At 44.6% G+C, this 14269-nt stretch overlaps 1 protein-coding gene across 1 annotated transcript in view; it reads right to left on the reverse strand.

The window, feature by feature from the left end:
• Nucleotides 1-479: 479 nt before the first annotated feature.
• Nucleotides 480-14269, reverse strand: part of LOC114649574 (anti-Muellerian hormone type-2 receptor-like) — a 71868-nt gene continuing 58078 nt past the window's right edge. Inside the window, exon 9 of the mRNA XM_051924358.1 lies at nucleotides 480-1078. Within this exon, the coding sequence (XP_051780318.1) occupies nucleotides 830-1078 (249 nt within the window). The 3' untranslated portion in view covers nucleotides 480-829. The remainder of the gene's footprint in view (nucleotides 1079-14269) is intronic.

Raw genomic sequence — 14269 nt, forward strand, 5'->3', positions numbered from 1 at the left:
GTCACTTATTACTTCCAAAATCTCCTGCTCTTGTGCTCCATTATTTGCAAGGTTATCCCAGTTAATATTTAGGTAGTTAAAGTCCCCGATGACTGTAATATCCCCTTGTAAGCTTGAGAAGTGCATTGAAATTACTGTGTGTATTGGGCGATCTATAACACAATGCTAAAACAAGAACTCTTTCCCTATTTCTTTCCATGCAAAGCCAGACGTCCTCACTAAGATGGGGCTCATCGTCCAACTGAAGAATACTTGCATTTAAATTCTGTTTAACACAAAGAGTGTCATGAAATAAAAGTAAAACATGACATAAAAGGTCCTAGCCTTGTTGTGTTGCAGTATCACAATCTCATTTCCATTCCGTCATACATATTACATTAAAAGCACTCCATAGATCTAGCTTAGTGCACAGAGTACATCCTGTGACGTGAATGAGTAAAATTGATTATTGTTCAGCATAGCACTGGAGAAAGGTGACGTGTTGCATGTTCGTTGGATGAACAAGAAAGAAATAACAAATGGCAGATGAAGGTATTTATTAAGAAATGACTACAGTTCAAGACACAAATAGGGTCTAACTATGACTACAGTGAAAATGAAAACCGACAGCAATTGTAGCTCTGAAAAAGAGGAACTGACAAGTTCCTGCTGTGTGCTAATGTGAGATCCACAATGACCTCTACTGTCATTCAGGTTCTTTCCTTTGGTGGACCCAGATGACATTTAAAACAAAATCCATTGTCTTTCTCTGATGCCACTCAATCTAGATTCCCCGGTGTCCTCTGTTATCACACTTGCTGGTGTTCTGTTGCCACTCAAGGTGAGTTTCTTAACAGGCTGAGTAATGGAGTTCTGTTGAGGTGCTGCTATGCCCCCAGGTGTTGCTTCTCTCGTGTTGACCTGCAGCACCAGCCTGTCTGGGAGCCTTCACAATGGTCAGCCTTATGCATATGCCTGAAGGTTTTGGATAGTTAGCTGTCAGTGCTCTCAATCTGTCCTCTACACAGTGGGCGGTCAGCCTAGCCTCGGGGTCGTGATCCCAGCAATCCTCTAGGACCTCCTTCAAGCTGGAAAATCCCTTAAATGGACAAGCAAATTACATGATCATCAGTTATCAGTTTTGTTTCAGCATCACCAGAATAATCCACCGATCTAGCTAGCGTATGCAGATAGCGATGATGAAAATCAAAATCTTCAGTTTATATAAAATCTTTCACAACAATCCCCTGGCTAAAGTAAAATAACATCAAAACAGAGATATAATTCAAATAAGAGGTTTGCATATTCATTATAAATCACAAACTGAAATCTCTCCTTCCTATGAGTATTCAACCCCTTTGATATGGCCCTCCATATTGTGCTCAGGTGCCTCCTGTTTGCTTTAATTCTCCTTGAGATGTTTCTAGAACATAATTGGAGTCCACCTGTGACAAACTGGACTGACTGGACATCATTTGGTGAGATACATGTCTACCTGTGTGCAGAAGGTCCACAATTCACACTACATGTAAGGACAAAAACCAAGCCATGAAGTCCAAGAAACTCTCAGTGAAGTTCCACTTTCAAATTGTGGGGAGGCACAGATCGGTATAAGGGTAGAAAAACATTTCTAAAGCTTTAAGTATTCCCAAGAGCACAGTGGCCTCAAGTGTTGGGATATTCAAGAAGTTTGGAACCACCAGGACTTTTCTTAGAGTAAGCAGTCAAGAACGGCCTTGCTCAGGAAGATGACCGAGAACCCAGTGGTTACTCCAACATAGCCTTCTGCTGAGATGGGAAAACCTGTCTGAAGTGTGACAGCAGCACTCCATCAATCAGGCGTTTATGGTACAGAGGTTAACTCTCGCAACGGCATTTAAATGATTCTTGGAGCACAAGGTAAAAAGATACTCTGGACTGCAGAACACTTTGGACAGAACCGCAAGCACCGTGTCGGGTGTCATCAGGCACTGCTTATCACCTGCCTAATACCATCCCTATGGTGAAGGATGGTGGTGGAGGCATCATGCTGTGGAGACAGGGACAGGGAGACTGGTTTGAATTGTGGGAATGGTGAATGCAGCCCAATAAAGAGAGTTCTTTAAAGAAAACCTGCCCCAGAACTGACACTTACTCAGGCTAGTGTGATGGTTCACCTTTCTTCACCACAATGACAGGAAACCAATGCTGGAGTGGCTTCACGACAAGTTGGACTGTCCAAGAGTGGCCCAGACTTAAATCCCATAGAACATGTATGGACAAACCTGAAGATGGCAGTTTACAGATGCTTCCCATCCAGTCTAACGGAGCTAGAGAGGATCTGATAGGTAAATGGGATAAACCGCCCCACTGTAGAGACTTATCATGAAGACTCAAAGCTGGAACTACTGGCAAAGGGGGCTTCTGCAAAGTACTAAATTAAGGGGCGAAATACTTCTATGAATGAGAGATTTCGCTTTTTGAGTTTTAATAAATTTACAAACTTTTCTGAAAAGATGTTTGTCATTTTGGTTTATTATATGTAGACTGTCGCAAATATATTCATTATAAACATGCAACAAAATAAAGTGTGCAGAAAGTGAAGGGGTCTGGATACCTTCTGAATCCACTGTTTGTAACAAATTGAACAAGACAGCAACTCTGTCTAAAGTGATTCTTGTTACTTCTCTGTTGGCGATGGATTACAAAAATGCACCCGACTTAGAGCTCCAGGAATTTGGAGTTAGAAGAGAAATTTGGTATTTTCAAGTGAAAATAGTTTCTTCACAGTCATGTCCTCCATAATATTTTGGACAAACACATTTTTCCTTGATGTACCCTTCCGCTCCACAGTTTCAAATTACAAATCGAACCATTCAGACATCGTGATTCATGTGCACATGGCCGACTTTCATTTAAGGGGATTTGCACACATTTCTGTCCCACCATGTAGAAATGACAAAACGTTTTATACACAGTCCCCCCCATTTCAAGGCACCATAATGTTTGGACACAGCAATGGCAGGTCTATTAAAGCCATCATATTTAGCACTTGGTTGCGTATCATTTACACGCAATGACTGCTTGAAGTCTGTGATTTATCGACATCAGCAGGTGCTGAGGGTCTTCTCTAGTGATGCTCTGCCAAGTCTCTAATGCAGCTGTCTTAAGCTCCTGCTTGTTTTGGGGGGCTTGTCCTCTTTAGTTTTCTCTTCATCATATGGAAGGCCTCCTCAGCTAGATTTAAATAAGGTGACTGGCTTGGCAATTCAAGAATTTTCCTTTTTTTTAGTTTTGATAAACTCCTGTGTAGCCACAGCACTGTGCTTGGTCTCATTACCTTGTTGGAGGATGACGTGCCGTCCAGTGAGTTAGGAGGCATTTACTGGCACTTGAGCAGATCAGATGTTACTACACACCTCCGAATTCACTGTGCCACTGCTGTCAGCAGTTCCATCATCAATGAAATGAAGTGTACCGGGACCTGTGGTAGCCATACATGCCCAAGCCATAACATCCCCCCACCACCATGTTTAACAGATGAGGTGGTCTGCTTTGGATTTTGGGCACCTCCTTTTGGTCTCTACACTTTGCTCTTTGCCATCATTCTGATCAGGGTTGTCTTTATCTCATCTGTCCACAAGGCCTTTTCCCAGAATTCTGTGGGCTCTTAAGTCGTTTTTCTCAAACTGTAATCTGGCCATCCTGTTTTTGAGGTGTACATCTTACAGTGTGGCCTCTGTATTTCTGCTCATTAAGTCTTCTGCAGATAGTCGTTTCTGACCCGTCCACATCTGCCCCCTGAAGACTGTTTCTGATCTGTCACTCAGGCATTGGGGGCTTTTTCTTGACCATAGAGAGGATTCTTCTATTATAAGCAGTGGTGGTCTTCCTTGGCCCACCAGTCCTTTTGTGATTACTGAGCTCACCAGTATGTTCTTTCTTCTTCATGATATTCCAGACAGTTGATTTTGCTCATCCTAAGGTTTGTCTCCAATGCTTTTATTCTTGTTTCTCAGCCTCATAATGGCTTCTTTGACTTTCATTGGCACAACTCTTGTCCTCATGTTGAACAATGGCGACTACAGACTCCAAAGGGTAGAAACAAGCTGAGGTATCTGATGAAGCAATGAAACCCAACTGAAGATCACAAATTCCTGTGACGCCAAATGTCCCAAACATTATGGTGCCTTGAAATGTGGGGACCATGTACAAAAAGTGTTGTCATTTCTACAAGCTGTGACAGAACTATATGCAAATCCCCTTAAATGAAAAGTCTGCAATGTGCACTTGAATCATGATCTCTGAATTGTCCATCCATCCATCCATTTTCCAACCCGCTGAATCCGAACACAGGGTCACGGGGGTCTGCTGGAGCCAATCCCAGCCAACACAGGTCACAAGGCAGGAACCAATCCTGGGCAGGGTGCCAACCCACCGCAGGACACACACAAACACACCCACACACCAAGCACACACTAGGGCCAATTTAGAATCGCCAATCCACCTAACCAGCATGTCTTTGGACTGTGGGAGGAAACCGGAGCGCCCAGAGGAAACCCACGCAGACACGGGGAGAACATGCAAACTCCACGCAGGGAGGACCTGGGAAGTGAACCCGGGTCCCCAGGTCTTCCAACTGCGAGGCAGCAGCGCTACCCACTGCGCCACCGTGCCGCCTCTCTGAATTGTTTGATTTTTAATTTTAAACTGTGGAGCTGAGGGGGAAATCGAGGAAAAATGGGTCTCTGTCACAAACATTATGGAGGGCGCTAATTTTCAAATGAAATGTTCTAAAGTGAAACATCCATCCATCCATTATCCAACCCACTATATCCTAACTACAGGGTCACGGGGGTCTGCTGGAGCCAATCCCAGCCAACACAGGGCACAAGGCAGGAACAAACCCCGGGCAGGGTGCCAGCCCACCGCAGGGCGCACACACACACACACACACACCAAGCACACACTAGGGACAATTTAGGATCGGCAATGCACCTAACCTGCATGTCTTTGGACTGTGGGAGGAAACATGCAAACTTCACGCAGGGAGGATCCGGGAAGCAAACTCAGGTCTCCTTACTGTCAGGCAGCAGCGCTTAAAGTGAAACATTTTTTATAAGATTTAAAAACTACCTAGCATGTTCTTGTACTGTAGAATGTTGGTGAAGGGTATTGGTGTCCAACATGAGAACACTGCTCTCCGATGGAGCTGCTTGTCCGTGACTGAGCTTACTGTGCAGTTGTGCATGCTGCCAGTTACAGTCATTGACACACAGGAATGAAAGCACAAAATGGCCGATAATGGTAACAAAGTCCGTAGTATGCAGTGCCATTCCTCACTGTTAGTGATGGCTGCATTGCACTCATCTGCGTCAAAGGTTGTTCTCTTAATTTATATGTAAAAAAGGAAGTTGCCAGATTGAAATTTCAGAGGTTTCATGTGCTCATTCATATCTGGGGAATTGCCATTCATGGTGACCTCTACATTCAGTATTCTACTATATGAAACTCATAGGCTCTTTAGAAAGTTCACAAACACCTTTGTCCATGATGGTAAGTTTATGCCTTCTGGATCCGTGTGTCCATGGAAGAAAGCAGGTTTTAGAGTTCCAGACATTCCTTTTGCAAAAAAATGAAGCAATGCAATAAGATGCTTGAATGTCCTTAAAGAAATAAACTTTACATTTCCAGATTAAAAAGTGGGTGCTCTTTGTCACCAGTGCTTGAGTAAGGTGCTCAAGATCAGTGACATCATATAGAGGTCGAACCGAACTGATGAACTAAGACAGAAACAGCTGTGTGGAGGAAAAAAAAACTGGGCACGGACCACCAGACTAAAAAGGGGGAGGCGAGGCAGATGTGGCGGATTAAGCTACAAATCTTACACCATGGCAAAAGTGAGCAAAGAAACAAAACATAAGGTGGTCATCTTGCATCACTGAGGTCTCTCCCAAGACAGACAGATGCTTCCAGATGTGCTACCCAAGCTCTTCTGCAGAAGCACAAAGACATGAGCAATGGAGTGCTACCCTGTCTAGGCACAGGTCAGAATGTGCTGCACCCGCAGCCTTCAATTGGTTAAGCAGAGTTTGAGAATGTCTAGACAGACCTACAGCGCCTTCAGGAAGTATTCAGACCCCTTCAGTCTTTTCACATTGCATTATGTAACAGCCTTACCAAACAACACTCAGTACCACAAAATAACAAAGCAAAAAAAGGATCTCAGGAATTGTTGTAAATGTATCTATGTATATAAAACAGAATGTCTGTCTGTCTGTTTCCAATGTAATCCTTTCACAGAAATGGACCAAATTTTGCATAGTTGTTCTGTAGGACCATACAGACAAGACAGAACACTTTGGAACCCAAAATTGTGAACCTGGGGGTCCCAGAGTTCTGTTTTGTTTTTTTTTTTTTCTCCTGTGTGCTACAGTTTACACACCAGTGCCACCTGCTGGCTCAGAGCGAGTATTACATTCCTACACCCATTTAACCGAACTGAACCAAATTTTGCATAGTTGTTCTCTAGGACCATACAGACAAGATACACTATTTTGAAACCCAAAAGTTTGAACAGAAATTTACACTATATGCAGATGATATGGTACTATAGTGATCCCTCGCTATATCGCGCTTCGCCTTTCGCGGCTTCACTCCATCGCGGATTTTATATGTAAGCATATTTAAATATATATCGCAGATTTTTCGCTGCTTCGCGGGTTTCTGCGGACAATGGGTCTTTTAATTTCTGGTACATGCTTCCTCAGTTGGTTTGCCCAGTTGATTTCATACAAGGGACGCTATTGGCAGATGGCTGAGAAGCTACCCAACTTACTTTCTCTCTCTCTCTCTCTCTCTCTCGCGCTGACGTAGGGGGTGTGAGCAGGGGGGCTGTTCGCACACCTAGACGATAGGGACGTTGCTACCTTCTGTGTGCAGCTGCTTCCTGAAGGACATGCTGCACGGTGCTTCGCATACTTAAAAGCTCAAAGGGCACGTATTGATTTTTGTTTGAAAAACAAACTCTGTCTCTCTCTCTCTCTCTCTGCTCCTGACGGAGGGGGTGTGAGCTGCCGCCTTCAACAGCTTTGTGCCGCGGTACTTTGCATACTTAAAAGCAAACAGCCCTATTGATTTGTTTCCTTTCCTCTGTCTTTCTGACATGCTCTGCTCCTGACGCGCACTCCTTTGAAGAGGAAAATATGTTTGCATTTTTTTAATTGTGAGACGGAGCTGTCATCTCTGTCTTGTCATGGAGCACAGTTTAAACTTTTGAAAAAGAGACAAATGTTTGTTTGCAGTGTTTGAATAAAGTTCCTGTCTCACTACAACCTCCTGTGTTTCTGCGCAAATCTGTGACCCAAGCATGACAATATAAAAATAACCATATAAACATATGGTTTCTACTTCGCGGATTTTCTTATTTCGCGGGTGGCTCTGGAACGCAACCCCCACGATGGAGGAGGGATTACTGTATATATATATATCAGATCCACAAAATACTGTGCTTGCAGTCCTAAGAGAACTAACAGAATTTCAAAAGAATTATTTTGAATAAAAGTGTGCTCTTTCCAGTGAACTCTCCAGCACACAATATTAGATTGGACACCTTCCCTTTTATCATCACAGATCAGTTTAAATACCTAGGGGTACACATCACAAGTAAATATAAAGCTCTTTATCAACAAAATGTTGCTGTCTGCGTGGAAAAAATTAAGCAAGACTTGCACAGATGGTCTACCATTCATCTCACTTTAGCTGGAGGAATTAACATTGTCAAGACGAATATCCATCCCAAGCTGCTTCTTCTATTTCAAGGCATTCCAATATACATCAATAAATCATTTTTAAAGAAGTTAGATTCAACCATAACCTCATTTATTTGGAATTCCAAACATCCACGTATCCAAAGGGCGACCCTACAAAGACCTAAGTCAGAAGGTGGCATGGCTGTACCTAACTTTCAATTTTATTGCTGGGTAGCAAATATACAAGCTATAAAAACCTGCACACAAATAGATGAACATACACAGGCTTGGTCTGCAATAGAAATAAAATCCTGCAGTACTTCTTTATATTCCTTGCTTTGTACACCAATAAGTACAAGTCATCGCCAATATACTAACAACCTACTTGTGCTTCACTCACTCAGAATATGGAACCAATGTAGGAAGTACTTGAAGATAGAGAAGCTTTTATCTGTGGCACCTCTGCACGATAACCACCTTTTTCCACCCTCTCAAACGTACGCAGTTTTTAATGATTGGAAACCATTCAGAATTAAATCACTTAGAGATCTGTATATAGACAATTGTTCAAATCCTATGAACAATTACACTCCAAATTTAACTTTCCAGCAACACATTTCTTTTACTACCATCTGTTAAACAGAACCTGACCAATTTTCCTCACCTCCCACATACCTCTACTCCGGAAAAAATATTGATCAGTCTTAAGTATCAGAAAGCATTTCTACAATATGTAAAAAGATCCCAGAGTACAGTGAGAAAAGGATCTCTCACTCAACATCTCAAGGAGTGGAAGGCAGCAATGCACAGAATCCACTCGAGCTCCATATGTGCAAAGCATACAATTATTCAACTTAAAATTATATATCGTGCACATTTGTCTTGTTTAAAATTGTCCAAAATGTTTCCAGGGCAAGAACGTTACAATCAAGTTCCAGCCTCACTGGGTCACATGTTTTGGGCCTGCACCAAATTAACATTATTTTGGACCAAAATTTTTAAATGCCTTTCAGACAGCCTTGGTGTCACAATCCCTTCTAATCCACTAACAGCTGTGATTGGTGGGCTCACAGAGGGGCTTAAAGTGGAGAAAGACAAACAAACTGTGATTGCCTTTACTACAGTATTGGCATGTAGACTTATCATGCTTAACTGGGAGAATCCTAACTCTCCTATTCTAAGTCAGCGGGTAACTGATGTTATATATTATTTGAAATTGGAAAAAAACAAATTCTCACTTTGAGGATCTGTGCAGAACTTCTTCTAAACCTGGCAAGATCTAACTGAATAACATTTTAGAATAATTATTTAAATTGAGGAAGCATATTCTCTTCTCTTTTTTGTAATTCTATTTATTTATTTTTCCCACTATTAAAGTTTTATTCAGTTGGCTTAGCTCTCTCTCTCTCAGGGATGGGGGTTGATTTGTTTTGAACCTAATTTTGTAAAACTTGACTTGCTTGTACGGAATGTTTGATTTTAATAAATTCAATAAAATGTAATAAAAAAAGAAACCCAAAAGTTTAACCCAGAATACTTTGAAACCCTAAATTGTGAACCTGGGGGTGCCAGTGTTATATTTGTTATTTTTCTCCTATGTGCTACAGTTTGCACACCACTGCCATCTGCTTGCTTAGAGTAAGTAATACAATCGTAGACCCATTTAACCAAACTAGATGAAATTTTGCATAATTGCTCTCTAGGACAATACAGTCAAGATAAAGTACTTCAGAAACCAAAATTTTGACCCAGTGGGTCCCAGTTTTGTTTCTTGTTTTTTTTTTTCCTAATCCCTGTTTGCTACAGTTTGTACACCAGTGCCACCTGATGGCTTAGACAAGTATTACAGGGGTGGGCAAAGTCTTTCCAAAGGGTTGTAGTTTCAACCCAATGGCCTAATAAGAGGCACTTATTGATCAAGTAACACTTCTGCTTTATTTTAATTGTCTCACTTGTTAAGATTTTGAACTCATATTGCTTGTTTAAGTCTTAAACAGCTGTACTCTCAGTTTTTAATTGCTCCTTATTAGCAGTACGACACAAATAATAAAGGAAAACAGCAGTTTTCCATTTAGCTTGTTACCATTTACACCTGTGTGTATTTATCGTGCACTATTTTGTTTTATTAAATAGAATATAGTTAAATAATTCATTAAATAGAAGAAAAGTGAAGATAAAAAATGTGAAGGACTGAGAATCACTCCTCCATTTCATCCATCCATCCATTGTCTCCCGCTTATCCGAGGTCGGGTCGCGGGGGCAGCAGCTTGAGGAGAGATGCCCTGACTTCCCTCTCCCCGGCCACTTCTTCTAGCTCTTCCGGGAGAATCCCAAGGCGTTCCCAGGCCAGCCAAGAGACATAGTCCCTCCAACGTGTCCTGGGTCTTCCCCGGGGCCTCCTCCCGGTTAGACGTGCCCGGAACACCTCTCCAGGTAGGCGTCCAGGAGGCATCCTGATCAGATGCCCGAGCCACCTCATCTGACTCCTCTCGATGTGGAGGAGCAGCGGCTCTACTCTGAGCCCCTCCCGGATGACTGAGCTTCTCACCCTATCTTTAAGGGACAGCCCAGACACCCTGCAGAGGAAACTCATTTCAGCCGCTTGTATTCGCGATCTCGTTCTTTCGGTCACTACCCATAGCTCATGACCATAGGTGAGGGTAGGAACATAGATCGACTGGTAAATTGAGAGCTTCGCCTTGCGGCTCAGCTCCTTTTTCACCACGACAGACCGATGCAACGCCCGCATTACTGCGGATGCCGCACCGATCCGCCTGTCGATCTCACGCTCCATTCTTCCCTCACTCGTGAACAAGACCCCGAGATACTTGAACTCCTCCACTTGGGGCAGGATCTCGCTACCAACCCTGAGAGGACACTCCACCCTTTTCCAGCTGAGGACCATGGTCTCGGATTTGGAGGTACCGATTCTCATCCCAGCTGCTTCACACTCGGCTGCGAACCGATCCAGAGAGAGCTGAAGATCACGGCCTGATGAAGCAAACAGGACAACATCATCTGCAAAAAGCAGTGACCCAATCCTGAGCCCAACAAACCGGACTCCCTCAACGCCTTGGCTGCGCCTAGAAATTCTGTCCATAAAAGTTATGAACAGAATCGGTGACAAAGGGCAGCCCTGGCGGAGTCCAACTCTCACTGGAAACGGGTTCAACTTACTGCCGGCAATGCGGACCAGGCTCTGGCAACGATCGTACAGGGACTGAACAGCCCTTATCAAGGGGGCCGGTACCCCATACTCTCGGAGTACCCCCCACAGGATTCCCCGAGGGACCCGGTCGAATGCCTTTTCCAAGTCCACAAAACACATGTAGACTGGTTGGGCAAACTCCCATGCACCCTCCAGGACCCTGCTAAGGGTATAGAGCTGGTCCACTGTTCTGCGACCAGGACGAAAACCACATTGTTCCTCCTGAATCTGAGGCTCGACTATCCAACGGACCCTCCTCTCCAGGACCCCTGAATAGACTTTTCCAGGGAGGCTGAGGAGTGTGATCCCTCTGTAGTTGGAACACACCCTCCGATCCCCCTTCTTAAAGAGAGGGACCACCACCCCGGTCTGCCAATCCAGAGGCACTGTCCCTGATGTCCATGTGATGTTGCAGAGGCGTGTCAACCAAGACAGTCCTACAACATCCAGAGCCTTGAGGAACTCCGGGCGTATCTCATCCACCCCCGGGGCCCTGCCACCAAGGAGTTTTTTGACCACCTCGGTGACCTCAGTCCCAGAGATGGGGGAGCCCACCTCCGAGTCCCCAGGCTCTGCTTCCTCATTGGGAGGCATGTTAATGGGATTAAGGAGGTCTTCAAAGTACTCCCCCCACTGAGTCCCGAGTCGAGGTCAGCAGGGCACCATCCCCACCATATACAGTGTTGACACTGCACTGCTTCCCCTTCCTGAGACGCCGGATGGTGGACCAGAATCTCCTTGAAGCTGTCCGAAAGTCATTCTCCATGGCCTCCCCGAACTCCTCCCACGCCCGAGTTTTTGCCTCAGCAACCACCAAAGCCGCATTACGCTTGGCCTGCCAGTACCTATCAGCTGCCTCCAGGGTCCCACAGGACAAAAGGGACCGGTAGGACTCCTTCTTCAGCTTGACGGCATCCTTCACCGGCGGTGTCCACCAACGGGTTCGGGGATTGCCGCCACGACAGGCACCGACCACCTTACGGCCACAGCTCCGGTCAGCTGCCTCAACAATAGAGGCACGGAACATGGCCCATTCGGACTCAATGTCCCCCACCTCCCTCGGGATGTGGTCGAAGTTCTGCCGGAGGTGGGAGTTGAAGCTACTTCTGACAGGGGGCTCTGCCAGACGTTCCCAGCAGACCCTCACAACACGTTTGGGCCTACCACGCCTGACCGGCATCCTCCCCCACCATCGAAGCCAACTCACCACCAGGTGGTGATCAGTTGACAGCTCCGCCCCTCTCTTCACCCGAGTGTCCAAGACATGTGGCCGCAAGTCCGACGACACGACCACAAAGTCGATCATCGCACTGAGGCCTAGGGTGTCCTGGTGCCAAGTGCACATATGAACACCCCTATGCTTGAACATGGTGTTCGTTATGGACAATCCGTGACGAGCACAGAAGTCCAATAACAAAACACCACTCGGGTTCAGATCGGGGGGGCCATTCCTCCCAATCACGCCCTTCCAGGTCTCACTGTCATTGCCCACGTGAGCATTGAAGTCTCCCAGCAGAACGAGGGAGTCCCCAGAAGGTATGCCCTCTAGCACTCCCTCCAGGGACTCCAAAAAGGGTGGGTACTCCGAACTGCTGTTCGGTGCATACGCACAAACAACAGTTAGGACCCGTCCCCCTACCCGAAGGCTAAGGGAGGCTACCCTCTCGTCCACCGGGGTAAACCCCAATGTACAGGCTCCAAGTCAGGGGGCAATACGTATACCCACACCCTCCTCCATTTTAGACTTTAAATTATTTGGATAATATCCTTAGAAAGGAAAAACAAAATCTAGGATAACAGAATGACCTGACATGGCAGAGTTAAAGCACTGACAAGCCATGAAATTGAATTATTGGCCAGGATTGTTTTCTAATTAAGCAACTGGGTTAGAACAAAAACCTGCAGCCACTGACTGACTTTGCCCACCCCTGAAGTATTACAGTCCTATACCCATTTAACCGAAGTGGACCAAATTTTGCATAGTTGTTCTCTAGGACCATATAGATAAGATAAACTACTTTGGATTCCAGAATTGTGACCTGGTGTGTCCCAGTTTTCTTTACTTTTTTTCCTGGGTGCCACACCTTTCACACCAGTGCCACCTGCTGACTAACAGCAAGTATTACAATCCCATACCCATTTAACCAAACTGGACCAAGTTTTGAATAGTTTCTCTCGAGGACCACGCAGATTAGACAGACTACTTTAGAAACCAAATTTATGACCCTGGAGGTCCCAGCTTCAAAAGACTTAACTGGGCAACACCACACTTTTCTTCTATCTACTGTAATATAAAAAGGCATACCATGAGCATTTGCAGGGGGGTATTGGGTGAAGTTTGATCGAGAGTGGAAATGCAAGGCAACGTAAAGGAGAACCAAAGAGTTTTTGTTTAACTCCTGCTTCGTCGGCTTTTCTTCATAGTTCAAGCACTACAAACTGTTCAGCTTGAACTAAGAAGACGAGTCGGACAGGACAGCTTTCATGGTTACAACCTAGCAAGGAGTGATCGCAATTCTGATATCCGAACAGAACCAAAATGAAAACATTTTTGACTGATGAGAGCAGAGACATTAATAGAGACAAGTGTGGACAACAGATAGGACAGCGAGCAATAACAATAGGGTCACCATTTAAAAAAATACATAAACCTTTGCTTTCATTCCTTAACCTATTCTATAAAGGGCGGAGTGGTGGCTCTGAGGCTAAGGATCTGAGTTGATATCCCGAAGGTTGCCGGTTCGAATCCCCGTCACTGCCAAAAGAGATCCTACTCTGCTGGGCCCTTGAGCAAGACCCTTAACCTTCAATTGCTCCAGGGGCGCTGTACAATAGCTGACCCTGCGCTCTGACCTCAAGGGGTATGCGAAAACTAACAAATTCTTAATACGAGAAATTGTATAAGGCGAAATAAAGAACAAAAAAAAATGTACTCATGGAATGCTGGGTATGGCTAGAAATTAATAAAAGAAATATCACATTGATAAAGTATTCAGACCCTTTGCTTTGATGCTTAACATTTGGCTCTGTTGATCACCGTTGAGATGTTCCTACACCTGTGGTCGATTCAGGATTAGGAAAGGCACACACTTGTCCATAGAAGGCCTAGCAGGCACGCATAAACCAGGCCAGAGTTTAGAGACAGGGCTTTGTTGAGGCACTGATATGGGAAAGGTGACAAAATAAGGGATTGTGTTCAAAAAATGCTTTAGTTGCCTCACATTTTTATGCAATCGTTTTGTTCACCCCACTGAATTAAAGCTGAAAGTCTGCAATTCAACAGCATCAGAGTTGTTTCATTTAAAATTCATTGTGGTAATGTACAGACCCAAAATTAGAAAAAAGTGGTCTC

The sequence above is a fragment of the Erpetoichthys calabaricus genome, chromosome 3 (genome assembly GCF_900747795.2).
Source record: "Erpetoichthys calabaricus chromosome 3, fErpCal1.3, whole genome shotgun sequence".
NCBI classification, from domain to species: Eukaryota; Metazoa; Chordata; class Cladistia; order Polypteriformes; family Polypteridae; genus Erpetoichthys; species Erpetoichthys calabaricus.